Source organism: Microtus oregoni, unplaced genomic scaffold (assembly GCF_018167655.1).
Source record: "Microtus oregoni isolate MIOR12 unplaced genomic scaffold, Mior012 000028F_ref0000031, whole genome shotgun sequence".
NCBI lineage: Eukaryota > Metazoa > Chordata > Mammalia > Rodentia > Cricetidae > Microtus > Microtus oregoni.
The window spans coordinates 24,809,767-24,829,509 of record NW_024543087.1 but is presented as its reverse complement, the minus strand read 5'-3'; the positions used below and the strand labels follow the sequence as shown (position 1 = coordinate 24,829,509).

General features: G+C 41.7%; 1 protein-coding gene across 3 annotated transcripts in view; it reads right to left on the bottom strand.

The window, feature by feature from the left end:
* Pik3cb (phosphatidylinositol-4,5-bisphosphate 3-kinase catalytic subunit beta) overlaps positions 1 to 19,743 on the bottom strand; it is a 103,582-nt gene that overhangs the window by 38,035 nt on the left and 45,804 nt on the right. For all 3 annotated transcript variants that reach the window (XM_041677211.1, XM_041677212.1, XM_041677213.1), the window contains 4 exons: positions 16,656 to 16,879; positions 12,295 to 12,474; positions 5,955 to 6,125; positions 4,589 to 4,666 (listed from right to left, as the gene is read on the bottom strand). In XM_041677211.1, the coding sequence (XP_041533145.1) occupies positions 4,589 to 4,666; positions 5,955 to 6,125; positions 12,295 to 12,474; positions 16,656 to 16,879 (653 nt within the window). The remainder of the gene's footprint in view (positions 1 to 4,588; positions 4,667 to 5,954; positions 6,126 to 12,294; positions 12,475 to 16,655; positions 16,880 to 19,743) is intronic.

The window sequence follows — 19,743 nt, the reverse complement described above, 5'->3', positions numbered from 1 at the left end:
GCTTCCTGTATTACTTTTTTGAATGTTTTTTTTTCTGAGCTGTAACCTTTTCTTCTCCTTCTGAAATCCAGAGAACAAGGCTGCTAGACCTTCTGGGATTGCCTCACAACCCTTGAAACACATACTATTCTGCCCAACATTCTGTTTTACTCTGTGGTACAAAATCTATTGATTAATCTTTAAGTTCGTTAACATTTTTCTTAATACCATTTTGCAACAGCATTTTCTTAGTTCATATAAAATCTAATATACTGCACTTTTTAGGTTTGGTTTTGGGGTTTTGAGACAGAGCTTCCTATATCCCGGGCTGGTCTATAGTTCAACTTACTATGTAGTAGAAAATGACCTGATTTTCCTGCCTCTACCTGCAAAGTGTTAGGATTATTGACAAGAGCCACCATGCCTCACTTAGCTTCTATTTCTTGATTCAGATTTTTGTTTATTTTGGAGACAGGTCAGGCTATATAGGCCAGGCTGGTCTGGAATATCCCCCTGCCTCTGCTTCCCGAGTAATGAGATCACAAAAGTGTGTCATCATACAACTCTAGCTTGTTTCTTCTTTTACATATTCTGTTTAGAATCTGTGTTTGCCCTTGGTTGCAGGGGCTTATTTATAACAACTTTCTAATGTCTCTTTGATACTTGAATCACCTTAGCATTGCATCTGATGACTGTCACTGTCCATACAATTTGGAATTTTCTTGGGTCTTTCCATTCCAGGTGCAGGAATGAAATGTTGGATTGTGTGCACATTCAAGGCAGAGCCCTGCCTTTTTATCTGAAGCATTGCAAAGAGCCATCGCTGTCAGATACAGTTCCAATGCTCACCAGGCCTTCAGTGCTTCTGTAGGGCTACTTCACACACACACACACACACACACACACACACGAGCCAGTCTGAGACTGAAGACCCAGACACTTATATGCACAGCCAAGGAATAAGCTGAACAATATATGAAACTTAACCATGCTTTTCAAGCTTCTCTCTCCCTGCAATCTTCCATGTACTTTCCTTTTTGTAACCTGAGTATCTTCTTTATACAACCAGAAGGTTGGAGTTTTATTCATGTGTATTTCCTGCAAGCCATGCTAAGCATTTTCTGTTCAAAAGAAATAGGGAGAAAAGCCCCTGCTGATGTACCATATTCTTCAGATTACAGCACCTCTAATGGAGAAGAAACTTCAGCTCTTGAGATTTAGGATTCTACCCATCCTTGAAGCTGTCTATGCTACTGCTGCTACCACAGCACAGGAGCTGGCCAGAGCTCAGTGGGTAAAAGTGCTTCCCATACAAGCCTGCCAGCCTGAGGTCAGTCCTCAGAACCCACAGAGGAAGGAGAGAATCTACCTAATTTTCAAAGTTATCCTGAACGCCACACAAATTGTACATGCCTGCACTTGCATGCATACAACAGATTTTAAAAAATTAATTTAATAGAAAAGAAAAAAAAAAAGGAGATTGAAACAAGGGTAAGATCTCTGCTGCCGCCGGGTGATGGTGGCGCACACCTTTAATCCCAGCAGAGCTAGTTCCAGGACAGGCTCCAAAGCCACAGAGAAACCCTGTCTCGAAAAACAAAACAAAACAAAACAAAACAAACAAACAAACAAAAAGATCTCTGCTGCCTCTGAAGTCAGAAGATGTTTGCCCACTAGGGCAGCTCCTGGCTCTGACTGCCTAAAATGACCTTCTACACTGTGAGCAACAGTCAGCTGAGGCATCTGCCAAACAGTAAGACATACATGTGTGTGGCAGCACATGCCTACATAAAAAATGTACAGCACTTTGGAAATAGACAGGAGAATCAAGAGTCTGTCATCCTTAGCTACACATTGGGTCTGCGACCAGTCTGGACCACATGAAACACTGTCACAAAAACCAAACAAAACTATGTACACACAAAAGATGAAAAAAAACAGCACTGGGCAAAGACTGACCAGGAATCGAGACACAGAATCCTACCCTCTTTGCCATGGCTAGGACACAATCCAGGGTAGCCACGAGTAGTGAGTGAATCATCACTGAGCATGTCGAGTTTTCTGCCCGGATCTCACAGAACCTTGTATGACTTCTGGTCCTGTAACTCTGATAGACTGAGCTCACGTGATTAGATGTGCTACATGAAAGAACCAACTTCACAGAAGGAGGTTGTCTTCCTTGAGCCTGGCCCACTTGGCAATTCTTTAAAGGGATTCAGAGGAATGACTCAGCAGGCTAGAAGCTCTGCTCTTCCAGGGGTCTGAGTTCAGTTCCTAGCACCTAAAAAGGGCAGCCTATAACCACCTCTTCAGGCCTCCTTGGGAACCTATATTAACATGGCATATACACACACTCATACAAGTATGCACCTGAAGACACAGAGACAGACAGACTCCCCTCTCTTCTTCCCTCCCCTCCCCTTCTCTGCTTCCCTGTCAATAAGTGCCGGCACACGCCTTTAATTCCAGCACTTCGGGGGTGGGGGTAGAGGTTGGTGGATTTCCGTGAGTTGAGACCACTGTAGTCTACATAATGAATTCCAGGATGGCCAATGCTACACAGTGAGATCATGTTTCTAAACCAAACAAACAGAAATAAGGGTGGGGGGAGTACCCTATAGATCAGTAGGTACACTTCTCTGAAAGATAAAAATTACCAAAATGGACACAAAAAAAAAACCTGAAAATTTTACTTCTTATATAGCCTCAGAGGAAACACTAAATTTTTTCTTTAAAATTTTAAATTAACTTGTGACAATTTATGAATGTGTTCAATGCACTGTGAACATGTAATTAAAGGTTTAAATTTTTACATTTACATACACATGTGTGTGCCACGTTGCAATGTACAGGTCAGAGGGCAACTTGCAGGAGTCAATTCTCTCCTTCCACCACACTTCTGGAGTCAAGCTCGGGTCATCAGGTGTGACAGCAAGAGAGTATACCTGCTGAGACATCTGGCCCACCCCAAATTAAATTCTTTTGTTTTTATTATTTTTAAGTGTGTGTGTGTGTGTGTGTGTGTGTGTATGTGCGCGCGCACGCTGTGTACATGTAAGTGCAGGTACCCGTGGAGGACAAAGGTGTCACATCCCTAGGAACTGCAGTGACAGGTGATGTCAGCCACTCAATGTGGTTCTGGGAACTGAACTCTCGAGCCCAATCCAATTTTCTTTTCCTTCTCTGGCTGGCCTGGAACTCGCTATGTAGACTAGGATGACCTCCAGCTCATACAAATCCACCTGCCTCTTCAAACTGAGTGCTGGGATTAAAGGCCTGCACCACCCGCTACTCCAAATTTCTTTTCTTAGAGACAGGGTTCCTCATTAGCTATAGAGCCAGTTCCAGAACTTGCTCTGTAGATCAAGCTGGCCTGGAACTCACAGACATCCTCTTGTCTCTGCTTCCTGAGTGCTGGGATTAAAGATGTGCGCCATCTTTCTTAATCAAAGCTTTTCCACAAAAAAAAAAAAAAAAAAAAAAAGATCAAGGATCAGAAATTTTGAAGTAAATTCTTTCAAACATTTAAGTAAGAAAAAAGAGCAACTTTATTACCTTATTTAGAAAATAGACAAGGCGGGAAGGAAGGGGCTTAAGTGATGGCTCAGTGGTTGAGAGCACTAGCTGTCATCCCTTTAAAAGGAGTTGAATTACATCACCAGAACCCACATAGCGTGGCTCACAACTTCCTCTAACTCCAGTGGGTTCCGGATTCTTGGAGTACGGGTACACATGTGGCATTCCTTTACACATACACACCAATTAAAAAAAAACAATTAAAGAGCCGGGCAGTGGTGGCACACACCTTTAATCCCTGCACTGGGGAGGCAGAGGCAGGAGGATCTCTTTGAGTTTGTGACCAACCTGGTCTGAGGAGCTAGTTCCAGCAGGACAGCCAGGCAACAGGGCTATATTGAGAAACCATTGAAAGAAGGAAGGGAGAGAGAAAGGGAGGGAGGGAAAAGGGAAGAAAGAGAAATAAAGAAAGCATAATGATGAAATTTTAAATTAGAAGAAAAAGACACCATTAAAACAGAAAACAGGCAATCTGCAAATGAGCCCGAAACACACGGTTTAAAAAGAAAAACTGAGCTGAGATAAACAGGAAGCACTTATTTTAACACCAGCTGCCCAAACAGTATCTGTAAGTTGTATACATTTTAGCTTTACTTCTAACATACAAACACAGCAAACTCTTACCACATCCGAGTAACTTAAGGAGGCCATCGGTAGAATACAAGCTTCTTCTGCCTAGTTCTGGATCTGAAGCCAGAATATCCTGGGACATACACTACAAACACAGCATCAGGCATTCCAGCAGAACTTTACTAGTCAAATAATTCTTTAGAACTAAAAGGCTATTAGGCATAGAGATTCATGCCTGCAGAGGCAGGAGGATCAAGGAGTTCAAAGCCAGCCTTAGCTACACAGTTAGAGGCCAGTCTGTATTGTATGAGACTATCTCTAAAAACCAAGATGGAGAGACTATTAATAGGTTTATGACAAGCTGCCACACTCTGTCTTTCACAGTTGATGGGTATGAATGATACCAGAGAGCTCACCAATTAGAAGTGGGGCACAGGGCCATGCAATCTTAACAAGTACTCACTTTCACAGTTTCTTCTGTGTTAAGCTTATTTCCTTTCACCAAGACAATTTGGAAAGGGTTGTTGTTGTCCCAGACATGCTATAAAGGAACAAAACACACACAGAGGCTGTTAAGTCAGAGAAATGAATATGACACCATAGCTGTGGTGGCTAGTCATATGTCAACCCAAGCTACAGTCATCTGAGAGGAGGACACCTCAGCTGAGAAAATGCTTCCATAGACCTGGCTATATGAACCTGCAGTGCATTTTCTAGACGGATGGAGAAGGGCCCAGGCCATTGTGGGTGATGCTACCCCCGGGGCTGGTGGTCCTGGAGTGTAGAGAAATGCAGGCTGAACAAGCCACCGAAAGCACGCCAGTAAGCAGCAACCCTCCATGGGCCTCTGCAGCAGCTCCTGCCTCCAGATTCCTGCCCTGTTTGAGTTCCTGCCTTGGCTTCTCCCAGTCAACTGTGTGACTTGAGATATGTAAGACAAATAAACCCTTTCTTCCCGCATTGCTTTTAGTGACAGCGCTTCATTACAGCAATGGTACCCTAAAGTACTAGTCATGGAAGTCTTTCAGCTCTCACACAGGGCAATTTAAGAAAACAGAGCTCTGACTTAACAGTTCAAAACCACACACTGCTGGGAGAGGTGGTCACACCTTTCATCTCATCACTCCAGAGCCAGAGGCAGGTGGAGCTCTGAGTTTGAGGCCAGCCTGGTCTACGATGAATTCTAGGACAGGCAGGGCTGTTACACTGAGAAGCCCTGTCTTGAACCCCATCCCCCCACCCCCCACAAAGATACCATAAATATCAAATTAAGCATTATAACTACTAGCGCTTGATTTTTATGTCTGTTACTTCTAAGAAATGAAGTGAGGGAGAGAGGCAGGAGGGAGTGAAAAGGTGATGTGTTGACTTTCATCTGTAACTCCAGCACTAAGAATCTGAGGCAGGAGGACTGCCATGGGCCTAAACTAGACAATAAGTTCAATGCCAGCCTGAATCCACAGTCAAAGACTGTTTCAACCCCAGACTCACCCCAAAACATTTTAACAGGTTAGGCTGATAGAATGAAATATACTGCACTGAGGCAGCTGAGGCAAGCTTGCCACAAGTCAGGGGACAGAGCTATAAGGAAGACTGTCTGAAAAAATGCTCATGTTGATAAAGCGCAATCTAATCTGCTATTTTGGTGGGGGAGCACCAAATGGCGCGCAGAAGAAAGCTACTTTTTGAATGAATGCCGATGAATTTATGGGAAAGATGTTGATTTCACAGAAGGAGAAGTGAGCAAAGGAAACGGTCTGACAGAGCAAACACACAGACTGAAAATCATGTGGCTTTGGGGTTACCAAAGGCTGAAACAGGAATCTTACAGAAATAACTCGCGTTTTCTTTGGTGGTAAGGGCAGAGGAAGGTTAGATGAGTTCCGGTTGATGGCAGCCTCTATGGCAATCATTTCTTGCTCATACATTTTCTTGATTTTGCAACATTCCACGAGGATGAAATGGGGCAGGGTCCTATTCATCACACAGTTCCGGATATACTACAGTAGCAAAAGAGACACAGCTTTCAGGCAAACATGTAAATCAACAACAACAAAATCATCTGAACAACACTATACTAAATTTACGTTATAGGTATGCTACACAATTCAGTATCAAAATTATAATCATTTGAAATCACAACATAGGAAGTCTGGAGATGGCTCAGGTTACAGGCAGCTTGTCCAGAGGACCTGAATTGGATTCCCAGCACACATATAGTGGTTCATAACTGTAACTCCAGGTACAAGGACCCTGCAACCACTTCTGGACTCTGGACACTGAATACAAATGGTGCAATCCATGCACATGGACAAAACACCTATACACTTAAAATAAAAATAATTAAAAAATATTACAACACAGGAGCCAATGCGATGGCTCATTGGGTAAAAAGTTGTGTTTATGCCCGGCCTCCATGGTGGCAGGAGAGAAACAACTCCGACAGGTTGTTCCCTATTTCCGCAGCCACACCCTGGTGCACACACATACACATAAAATAAATAAATGAAAATGCAGTCAAATCTCAACACAGTGACTGGCATGGTGATGCATCCTTGTGGTATACTGCTGGGAAGCTAAAGACAGGGATCACAGTTTGAGGCAAACCTGGGAAAACAGCAAGTTAGCCCAAGTATTAGCAATAGAGACCTGAGATCACCTACCCAGTCCAATTGCCAGCATAAAACAACCAACAACAAACCTCACATAAAACAGCTATTGTTAGTTGAGCACCTAATTACCATGGAACCTATATTATTGTTATTCTTCATAACAGTCTCCAAGAGCCCAAGTTCCACTTTACAGCGTATAGAATCAGAAGGGGAACTCATACACCTGCATTTCTAATATAAACCCAAATATAAACCACTCTGTCTGCTGCCCAGGTCACACTTTAGTCGGTCAGCCAGGAATGGTATATGTGATCTCTGAAATGCCCTTTCCCAGCAGAGGATTCTAGGTGAGCATTGCCAGCAGTTTACTCAGAAGACCTCTGATCATTTCAGCCTAAGGCACTGTTTTAGCTTCATAAAACCAGCAAGCACCACAAAGAATTCTTCTTAAATTCTAGACAGTACTAAACTATTTCTCCCTCTCCCTCCCCCCCTTCTCTGTTTTTTGAGACAGGGTTTCTTTGTGTAACAACCCTATCTGTCTTGGAACTCACAGAGATCCTCCTGTCTCTGCCTCCTGAGTGCTGGGATTAAAGGTGTATATCACCACCGCCTGGCTGACAGCAACTATTCTTATTGCCAAAGATTCCAAACAAAAATATATAAATACCATGAATTGTTCAAAAGACTAAACTTCTATAGATACAGTGTACGATCCAATGTGTTTTATGCTAGCCTGATGGAGATTGCCTTGCAAGACAGCAGAACAGGAGGAAGAGAAGTTTCCAGGTTGCTCACCAAGCACTTTCCTTCTTCCTCCTGATCAGCCAAAGTTTAATTGCTTATTACACCAAAGCTGTGCACACAGCCTGTGTCCTAGTCTCCCTCCTGAAGAGGGGCCACACCAGAACCTTGATGGGGGCATAAAATTCTGTTACCTGTTAAGTGAAACCCAAGCCCTGCTTTCTTTTTGTCTGCTTGAGAGAAGGTATCATGCAGCCTGGGCTGGTTGTGGACTACAGAACCTCTTGCCTCTGCCGCTCGGCTGCTGGGAGCACATGAGCAGCACTGCCACACCTGGCTTCAAATCTTTCTTTTCATACACATATCACTTAATATTTGGCACCTGCCTTACCCCTTTAAACAGAACAGAATAAAACAAGCAAGGCACGTCAGCTCCCTCACTTGTGTGGTCCATCAACTGGGAGCCTGAAGCAGGATTACTTCCCTGAGGGCTACAGAGTGGGACTTTGTCTCAAAAACACCAGCAACAACACTAACACACACACACACACACACACACACACACACACACACACGTCAAACAAACAACCTCAGCTTTAAACGACTACTACTGACCTCTAACTTGGCCCTTGCTTAATTACTATTCCTTTAGCAACGCTTTTTAGTTTCCAAATCAGTACAAGTATCTTTAAGTTCAAAGCCAAGAATGGATCCTTTCCAAAAAAGTCTTGATCCAGGCATGGTGGCACAGACCTTAGTCCCACTACTCAGAAGGCAGAGGCAGGTAGATCTCTGGGAGATCCACCTACAAAGTAAGTTACAAGGTAGTTACAAGGTACAGTCTACAAAGTAAGTTACAAGACAGCCAGGTATTCACTGTGAGAGCTAGTCTCACTCAATTTTAAAAGCGCTGTACATCTCTTAGGTGGACTCCACGTGACTCCAGAAACAACTTAAGGCAGCTTAATTCTTGCAATGAGAGAGTGAGGTAGCTGGTTTGTGTTAGGATAAAAGGGTAGATTATTGAATCTATTTTTAACCAAAAAAGCAACTACTAGTCTTAAATATTTTACATTGGTATGGATTTTTGTACATTGATACAAAATTGAGGTTACCTTTGTTATACTGGGATATGTTTCCACTCTTGTTTAATATATTTTTTATATTGATGAAAATTTGAGGTTATTTTTGTTAGAACACACTGTACATACAAATCTACTCTTGTTCAAGGTATTGTATCTATACAGTTAATTTAACAATGTAATATATTTTTCTTTTTTTTTTTGCGAAAAGAAGAAAAAAAAAACATAAACAAAAAACAAGTTTCCACCTCCTCCCAGCCTCCCATTTCCCTTCCCCTCCTCCCACCCTTCTCCCCCTCCTCCCACCCTTCTCCCCCTCCTCCCACCCTTCTCCCCCTCCCCCCACTCCTCTCCCCCTCCCTCTCCAGTCCACAGAGCAGTCTGGGTTCCCTGCCCTGTGTTAAGTCCTAGGTCCTCCCCCCTCCGTCCATATCTAGGAAGGTGAACATCCAAACTGGCTAGGCTCCCACAAAGCCAGCACCTGAAATGACCCTATCCTAGAGCAATACTGACGAATATCTTGCATATCATCATAGAATCTTCATCTGGTGATGGATAGAGATAGAGACAGAGACCCACACAGGAGCACTGGACTGAGCTCCCAAGGTCCCAAGGAGGAGCAGAAGGAGGGAGAACATGAGCAAAGAATTCGGGACCACGAGGCGTGCATCCACCCACTGAGACAGTGGAGCTGATCTACGGGGAGCTCACCAAGGCCAGCTCGACTGTGACCGAAAAAGCATGGGATAAAACCGGACTCTCTGAACATGGCGAACAATGAGGGCTGATGAGACACCAAGGACAATGGCAGGGGGTTTTGATCCTACTTAATGTAATATATTTTTCTAAACCTTGAAAGCTATTATTACAAACTATTTAGGATAATAAAGAAATGCAGGTTAATAGTTAGTCACCTACTATGATCAAACTTGTAGTCATGTTAGATATATTTTCAAAGTCAAAATGATATATTTTAGGTAAAAAGGCAGTCTTCAAACATTTCAGAGATCTACAGACTATGGCACTTAAGATATGTTAATAATATAAGGTTCTTAGCCAGGAAGTGGTGGCGCACACCTTAAATCCCAGCACTGTAGAGGCAAAGGCAGGTGGATCTCTGTGAGTTCAAGGCCAGCCTGATCTGCAAGAGCTAATATCAGGACAGGCTTCAAAGCTAAGGAGAAACCTTGTTTCACCCCTGCCCCAAATTATATAAGGTTTTTTTTTTTTTATGACATTGAGACATATCTGCTCCTGGCAGCACCAATCTACTTTGGAAAAGATGATGGGCACTGAAGAACCTCCATATGGAGTTTACTTTCTTTACGGCAAAAGTTGGCCACTGGGCAAGAAACTGCCCTTGCCTCAACTGCTGACAGTGTGCTATCCAAATTGGATAAGCAAGACAGAAAAGAAAGTTATTGCCAAACTTTGCCAAGACAAAATAGAACAGTCCTTTAAAAATCCTACTTCACAAGTAAGTCTGTCAGATATTCTAGGCCTGTAGGCTGCAGAAGGATGCCCCAACATTAGAGAGGAACCTTGCATGACTACCTAGGCAGCCAAATGTTTCTGATATTTCTTACATTTTTTGGAAGTTGCTTATTTATACTTCCTACTTACTTGAATAATAATGTTTTCTTCTTGCGTCTCTGATGGAGTTGAAGATTAGACAGTTATAGTTTTCCTTATTAACAAATTCAGAAAAGAAACTCACAAAAGAGGTGTAAAATATATAGGGCTGAGAGACATAAAAAGATAGCTTTGGGTTGGTAATACAAGTTAGGATAGAAAGTGAATTAGTACAACACTGGGTTCACCAAGATAGGATAGATAATAGAGTATTTTCTCTGAATTTTTCAAATCCATATGGTTTAGACATTGTTAATGTGATTATTGCCTGTATATAATTATATATAGTTATTACACATTGCATATAGTTTTTAAGTTAGTTAAAACCTTCGTTTATTTAGACAAAAAGAAGGAAGTGTGGGATATTTTGTTTGTGTTCTGACAAATAAAGCTTGCCTGAAGATCAGAGGATGGAGCTGGTTACTATTTAACCATAGAAGACAGGCACTGGTAGCTCATGCCTTTAATACCTTTTAATCCCAGCACACAGAGGTGGAGGCAAAAAGTGATAAGGTGGGGTGTAAACAGGATCTCACCCTTTTGAACTGAGGAATGACAGAAGGAAGCAACTGGCAGCTGCTCCTGGTTCTCTGATCTTCCAGGTTTTACCCCGATATCTGACTCCTGTTTTTTATTGATAAGTCTAATTAGGATCACACTTCAGGTTTGTTTGCTTATTCATTTACTTATGAACAGAGGGAAGATGTACACCATATAATACACACATAGAGGTCAAAGAACAATTTCCACTTCTACCATGTGTGTCCCAGGGATCAAACTCAAGTTATCAGGTTTGGAAGCAAACACCTTTTACCCACAGAACCATCCCGTTATCTTGCTGGCCACTGCAGACAACATATACTCAAAAACTTTAGTGAAAGAAATATATGTATGGAAGGCCAATTGGAAACTAATGCTTGCATGATTCTTTCCACATGTGGAAGTTATAAAAAAGGACAAAGGGTTAAGAAATATGAAAATAACAATGAACTGGAATGCAGACAATGGCAAAGCACATGTTCAACATTCAGAGGGCCCTGGGTTCAGTCCTCAACAACAACAACAAAAAACTAAAAGAATCTTTTCTTCTTAAAATGTATTATTATTCTGTGTGCATGTTTGCATACCATGGCTCTCATATGGAAGTCAGAGGACAACTCTGAGAAATTGGTTCTCTTTCTTCCTTTACATGACTTCCTGGGACCAAACTCGGGTCTCAGTATAGCTCAGAAACCACCTCTACCTGCTGAACTATCTTTTTTTTAAAACAAAAACAAACAAAAAAAAAACCTTTTACTTTTTCTATGAATTGCTTACAAATAAGTATCTATTTAACAAGTAGGTTCTTTTACTTCCTCCAGAATATAACACTTAAATCATACGTTTGTGATGTGGGATTCCCCTCTGCATACTGTGATTACTATTTATGAATTTAAAAAAAACTGGCTTGGCCTGATAGGGTAGAACAGAGTTAGGTGGGGAAAACTGAACGCTGGGAGAAAGGAGGTGAAGTCAAAGAGAAGCCATGGAGACACTGCTAGAGATAGATGCGCTGAAACTTTGTTGGTAAGCCATGACCTCGTGGTGATGCACAGATTAATAGAAATGGGTTAAATTAATATTTAAGAGTTAGCCAATAAGAAGCTAGAGCTAATGGGCCAAGCAGTGATTTAATTAATACAGTTTCTGTGTGGTTATTTCAGGAGTCTGGGTGGCCAGGAAACAAACAAGCCACCTACTACAACATGTTTGCATAAAGAAATAGCAAGCAGCTATACATAACAAACTGTGTTAGGAATTCATAATGCTACAGGAAAATGTTAAGCACAGAAATAATCCACAAGCAGAATGCAAACACATAGACACACATTCACATGGACAATCACTGTGTTCATATCAAACATACCAGGTTAAAAACACAAACACTTGCCCAAATTTTAGTAATGATTCCTAGGGGTAGGGCCAAGCAATAGATGTTTAATATATATTTCTGCAAAGCCTTCTGTAGGATCCAAACATTCAGTCTGCTGCAGACACTTCCTTAAAGATGAGGAAGTTAGAGGCACATGTACACTGTTCTAGTCAGTCAACATACATACCTGGAACTGAATTAGTGGGTATTCTCCAAATACATACTCCACTCTCCCGCTGACTTGTAACACACAGTCATAGGGGCTAACTTCATCTTCCTTTCCATGAATAGTCAAGCGTTTCTGGATTGCCAATTCATTTATTTTTATAGGAGTTAAATTGGGAGACACTTGAAAACTAAACACATCCTAAAAAGAGAGAAGGCAGAAAATGTAATACATCTTATGCTTGGCTAGAAATTTCAATTATACTCAAAGAGTGCAACAGCATGCACAATGATAATGTATGTGCATACAGTCCAGTAAATTGTTCTCCATACTAAACATGTACACATATAAATTGTTTTCAAGATAATTTGTAAACCATGTTCCCATATTCTGAGTGTCACAACTCCCAAGGTAAATTCAATATTTAGCTAAAGTTGCTTGTATGGTGGCATTCTTCTATAATCTCAGCACTTGGAAGATGGAGCCAGGGGATCCGGAGTTAGGGGCCAGCTTGGATACTTTCAATTTGTATACTAAGTTCGTGCTTTTGAGAAATACAGTAGTCATTAACTATATATATATTCATTCCTTGAAGTGCCTCCTGGCTTCATGAAAATAGAATAATATGATATATATGACTGTTTACTATCCTTTACACAAAGGTATTATTTAAATGTCATAATCATTTGTTTTGTTTCAAAGAAAAAGACCCACCCCAACAATCAGCTGAAGTTTACAATCAGGTAATAGGCCAATGAATAGTGTCCTATTACTTATTGCAATGCCTGGGGCTATGGGGTGCAGCTCAGCAGCAGCCCACTGATCTAGCATGATGGCCTGGTTGATTTTTATTGTTGTTGTTTGTTTTGCTTTGTTTAATTTTCAGTTTTGGACACAGAGTTTCTCTGTGCAGCTCTACCTATCCTGAAACTAGCTCTGTAGACCAGGCAGGTCCTGAACTCAGAGATATGTCTGCTTCTGCCTCTGGAATTAAAGGTGTGCACCAGTAGGCATGGCCTTGGTTCTGATGACCAGGACACAGTATGTGTGTGGAGGGCTCTTTATTGGTAATTGGTAAGAAAAGAGCCATACCTTATTACTGATTAAACCATAAATTAATGATTTGTCTAATTTTATAACATGCAGGAAGGGAAGGAGAAGGGAGGGAGGGTAAGAGACAGTGTGTGTGTGTGTGTGTGTGTGTGTGTAGTATGTGTAGTGTGTAGTATGTGTAGTGTGTAGGTGTGTGGGTGTGTGTTGTCAGAGACTGAACCTATGGCCGTGTGCATACTAGGTAAATGCCCTACTTTTGAGCTATACAAGCAAACAATAACAGGGGTTAGAGCTATAGTTTAAGTGTTTGTATGGCAGGCATGAAGGTGGATTCAAACCTCAGAGATGAATAAACCAGGCTAGCATATACACCTGTAATGCCAGCACTGGGGACAAGGGGACAGCGGGGTCAAAAGTTAAAGGCCATTCACGATACCTGCCTGAAAAATAAATGAAGAAAGGAAGGAAGGGAGGGAGGGAGGGAAAGAAGGAGGGAGGGAAATGTAGGACAAAAGGGGGGAGCTATTGACTAGGCTTTTTTTTTTTCTCTCCTGTTTAAAATAGCTGGAGATGACTCAGCAAATAAGAGCAATGGATGCTCTTCCAGAGAACCTGGGTTCAATTTCCAGCACCACATGGTGGCTTACAGCTGTTTGTAACTTCAATTCTGAGGGATCCAATGTCTTCTTCTGGCCTCTAGACACCAGCCCTGCATGCAGTGCACATACATATATATGTAGGCAAAGCACTCATATGCATAAAGCAAAAAAAGAATTAAAACATCTCTTTAAAACTTTTCATTCTTGTTCCAGGACAGGCTCCAAAGCCACAGAGAAACCCCGTCTCGAAAAACCAAAAAAAAAAAAAAAAAAACAAAAAACAAAAAACTTTTCATTCTTGGCCGGGCAGTGCACGCCTTTAATCCCAGCACTTGGGAGGCAGAGGCAGGCGGATCTCTGTGAGTTCGAGACCAGCCTGGTCTACAGAGCTAGTTCCAGGACAGGCTCCAAAGCCAGAGAAACCCTGTCTTGAAAAACCAAAAACAACAACAACAACAACAACAAAACTTTCCATTCTTTTAGAACTGTAAAAAGCAATTGCATAGTTCAGTTTGACAACTCACTTCTAAACTATTGTAAGTCATCGAAAAAAAGTTTGTTCAAAGGTTTGTTTTTTTAACAGTCCTATGTAATTATAAACAAAGTCCATCAACTCTAAATATTTTTTGTTTGTTCGTGGTAGTGCTTTCTAAGAAAGAAGCTCTCCTAAGAATAGAAAGCATCTTCAACAATGGTGTTGGCATAACTGGATGTCAACATGTGGAAGAATGCAAGTAGATCCATATCTATCCCCACGCACAACTCTCAAGCCCAGAGGAATCAAAGACCTCAATATAAATCCAGTCACACTGAACCTCACAAAAGAGAAAGTGAGTAGTAGCCTTAGCCTTCAACACAGGGGAACAGAAGACCATTTCCAAATATAACACCAGTAGCACAGACACTGGGAGCAACAATAAATAAATGGGACCTCCTGAACAGAAGCTTCTATAAAGCAAAAGACACAGTCAATAAGACAAAAAGACAGCCTACTGATTGGGAAAAGATCTTCACCAACCCCACAGACAGAAGAGTGGTCCCCAAAATATATAAAGAATTCAAGAAACTAGACATCAAAATACCAAATAATTCAATTTAAAGAAACAGGATACAGATCCAAACAGATTTCTCAACAGAAGAATCTCAAATGACCAAAAGACACTTAATGAACTGCTCTACATCCTTAGTCTTCAGGAAAAATGCAAATCAAAACGACTCTAACCAGTCAGAATGGCTAAGATAAAAAACACTGATGATAGTGTATTATGAACAGGATGAGGAAAAAGAGGAACACTTCTCCATTGCTAGTATGAGTGTAAACTTGTATAGCCACTTTGGAAATCTGTATGGCAGTTTCTCAGAAAACTGGGAATCCCTACCTCAGGATCCAACAATACCACTCTTGTGCATATACCCAAAGGATGCTCAATTATACTACAAGGACATTTGTTCAATTATGTTCATAATACAGCATTATTTGTAACAGTCAGAACCTGGAAACAACCTAGATGCCCATTAACCAAAGAATGAATAAAGAAAATGTGGTACATTTACACAATGGAGTACTACTACTTAGTGGTTAAAAAAAAAATAGGTATTTTGAAATTTGCATGCAAATGGGTGGAACTAGAAAAAACCATCCTGAGTGAGGTAACCCAGACCCAAAAAGACAAACATGGTATGTACTCACTCAGAAGTGGATATTAAAGGGAAAACAAAGGATAACCAACCTATAGTCCACGACCTCAGAGAAGCTAGGTAACAAGGAGAACCCTAAGAGAAACATACATGGATTCCCCCAGGAAAGGAGAAATAGACAAGATCACCTAACAAAATTGGGAGCATGGGGATGGGGGGGAAGGAGCGTAGAAGAAGAGGAGAGGAGAATGGGAGTGGGGAGAACATGAGGGGATGGGAAAGAGAGGGAGAGCAAGGAAAGAGGTATCTTAATTGAAGGAGTCGTTATGGGGTGAGCAAGAAAACTGGCACTAGGGAAATTCCCAGGAATCCACTAAGATGACCCCAGCTAAGACCCTAAGCAATAGTGGAGAGGGTGCCTGAACTGGTCTTCCCGATGTCATCAGAACCTTCATCCAGCAACTGATGAGATCCACACGGAAGCACTGGGCAGAGCTCCCACAGTCCAATTGAAGAGAGGGAGGAGTGAGAGTATGAGCAAAGGGGTCAAGACCATGATGGGGCCAGCCCTTCAAACAGTTATCTGAGCTCGTGGGAACTCACTGACTCTGGTCTGATAGTGGCGGGAAACAGTATAGGACCAGAGAAGGCCCTCTGAATACGGGTGTATTCATATTCATAAAAACAGTTGTATTGCTGGGGCAGATTGTAGGGTCACTGGCAGTGGACTAGGATTTATCCCTACTGTTTGAACTGGCTCTTTGGAGCCCGTTCTCTTTGGAGGGTTAACTTGCTCAGCCTAGATATAATGGGGAGGACCCTCTTGGTCCTGCCTCAAATCAATGTGCTAGACTTTGTTGACTCTCCATGGGAAGCCTTACCTTCTCTGAGGAGTGGAGTGGGAGGTACAACAGAGTGGGAGGAGAGGAGGGAGTGGGAACTGGCACTGGTATGTAAAATGAGAAACAATTTTTTTTCAAAAAAAAATTTAATTAATTAATTTAAAAAAACAGCTATTTAAGAAAAAAAGAACGGAGTAGCAGCTAGGAAAAATCAGAGACTCATTACAAAATAACAATAACCAAACACTACCTGGCTATTTTCAAAATGCACAGCCACAATCAGCTTCCCTCCATAAAGTTTATCCTCCAAGTTCTCCAGGACGGACGGCTCGTGCTCAGGTGGGTACGTGTGCTTCAGCCAGTCAATCCAAGACAGCCCCACCAGAGACTGAATCTTGTCCTCACTGAATTTGCGCATTTTTCTTCTAAACTCATTCACTTCAGGATCCTTCAAGGCATCAAATTCATGAAGACCTACAGAAATTTTGTAAAGATGTCATTTTTAAGCAGCTAATAACAATTTTTTAAAAAAGAACACAAATATCTTCAATACAAACTAACTTGGATATTTGTCTTTTACCAAGCAGACAAAAAGATGACAAACACAGGAAAAATAAGCCTCATGTATAAAATACACATGCTATTGGATCTCTAAAACACACAAATTAAAATATTATGTAGAAATGGATTATTTATCAGTATCACAACTATCAAAACTGGACATGGAGGCACACCTGTAATACTGGCAGAATTTGGAGGTGGAGGCAGGAGAGCTGTTACAAGTTGCAGAACAGCCAGGGTCACAAAGTAAACACATATACACTCATAAAAGTATATACATGTATAGTGAAAAATGAAATTCATAATACACAACTGAAAACCACATGATAAATGATTGTCCTGGATAGTCATACACTGTCCAAAAAATACATTATTATAAATTAACTGTTAAAGACCTGCAATTATAGTAGAAACATTTGGACTCCCAGAAGTCATATTTTACCAACCACATATGTCTCAGGATAGTTATAAATGTGTCACAACACAAAATATTAATGAATAATTGGAGGGGGTAACCTTTGCATGGTTCTTGCTCATGAACTCTATAGGTGATATCATGTCTCCTACAATGAGAATTTTAGAGTTCACTGTTAACATTCTTCTGTTGGGTGAACAATAAGTACTACAGGAAGGAAACAAATGAATTCCCAGTAACAAAATCTTTACTACGAACTACGTCTAATCCACCTCTTTTTGTGGGGTTTGGGGGCATAGGAGAATGCCTGAGACAAGATTTTACCAAATGGCTAGGCTGCTCACAAATTCAAATTCCAGACAATTCTCATGGCTTGGCCCGACTGCTCAAACTGCTGGATGCACCACTATACCCAGCTCTAAAATACCTTTAAATGTCTAAATTGCCTACCTGTCTCAGCTTCTACAGCCAGGAGCCTAATCCTAGCCCTCAGCATCTCTCCTTCAGGTGACTATCACAACTTTTACACAGATTCCTTACTTTGAAGCCTTTAAAAAACTTACGTACATTTATGTGTTTGGTTAAAGACACGCATGGATGCACACACGGACAAATACATGGATGCACACGTGCACATCAGAAGACAGCTGTGGGAGTCACTTTCTCCTTCTGCCATGGGGTACCAGGTTGTGTGGCTTAGTAGCTGGTGCCTTTACTCAGTAAACAGCCTCGCCGCCTTCCACTTGAAGGCCTAACCTCTCCAATCTTACAGTCTGAACAAGCTTTTTAAAATGCAAACCTGATCATGTTACTTCCCATGTAAATTCTTTCAATAAAAAATTTCCCAGAATGGGGCTGGCTCAACTACCAAAGGCTGGTTTTGCAGAGGACCAAGCCTGCACACTGCATCTACTTTAGGGGGCTCACAACTACATATAACTCTAGCTCCAGTGAACCTGACACCCTCTCTTAGCCTCCACTGGCACCACACTCTCACGCACACACCCAAACACAAACACATATTAAGAATAAAAATAAAACTTATGGACCTCTGGAATGTCATTGCCCTTTTTGGAAAGGTTTTGTGTGAATTTTTAACTTTTGCCCATTCTCTTGAATTATCAGGGGAAAAAAAACCCAGCTCAACCAAGATAAAATGAATCCTTCCACACCAATAAATATCCTGGGTTCGTTTGTTCCACTAAAACTACAAATGGAATTTAAGGCATCATAGCAGATTCGGTCTTTCATGTTTTCAAGTTCAAACATTCCACTAGATCTGAGGAGGTGATGGTGGGACTGTTGTTGTGAACATAGTAGTCGTGATGGTCTGTCACAAAGTGAACTCATGAGACAAGCGTGCATCTCTGAGGAACAGAAACAGTTCGCTGTAAAGCAGCGGGCTGCTCACAAAGGCGAGGCTGCATCTGCTTAGTCCTTTGTTCTAATGACACATGAAAAGGAAGTAGCAGGAGGAGGGGTTCCCAAGAGCTTAGCAGCAGGACTTTTCTGGGTGATTTTCCCTGCTCTGAGCTACTGTGTACCTGCATAGTCTTTGCTACATATCTTTGTGGCCTCTTTCACGACCATTATCAGTTCTTGTTATTATTCGAGAAGGCCATCTTCAGGTTCCATTCCCTTTTGCTGGCCTTTCCTACAACCCCCTTCACCTGCAAAACTCCTCATCAGCATGGATGCTTGTTTAGAATTACACCCTCCAAGCAGCCTTCCTCAACTTCCCAGTACATGTAGACAGGACCTTGTGACTTGGCAGGGTATTTACTGCATTCTACTTGTCTGCTTACTGATCCATTACTTCTTACAGTGAGTTCCATACAGCATGGCTGCAGCTCCGCGTATAAAAGATTCAACACACACTGAAGAATGGAAGTCACTACTGATCTGGTAATAATGTCGTTTTTACCACATATATGTGTGTATTTAGCATATATGTGTTCATACATGCATGTAGGGGTCAGTGGACAATTTCATGTTGTTCTCAGCAACATCCTCCACCTTCCTTTGAGACAGAATCTGTCCTGCTCTGGAGCTCACTAACTAGGCTAGACTTGGTAGCCAGCAAATCCCATGATCCTCTTGCCTCTGCCTTCTGAGTGCTGGGATTACAAGCATTTGCTCAGCATTTTGTTGCTGCTGCTGTTTATTTTGTTTGTTGAGACAGGGTCTCTCTATGTAGTCCTGACTGTTCTGGAACTTGCTAAGTAGACCAGGCTAACCTCAAACTCAGAGCTCCTCCTTCCAATGCCTCTGCCTCCCAGTGCTGGGATTAAAGATGTGCGCCACCACACCTGGCCTATGTATACTTTTCACGAAAGTAATGCCTCATGAATTTTGAGAACAC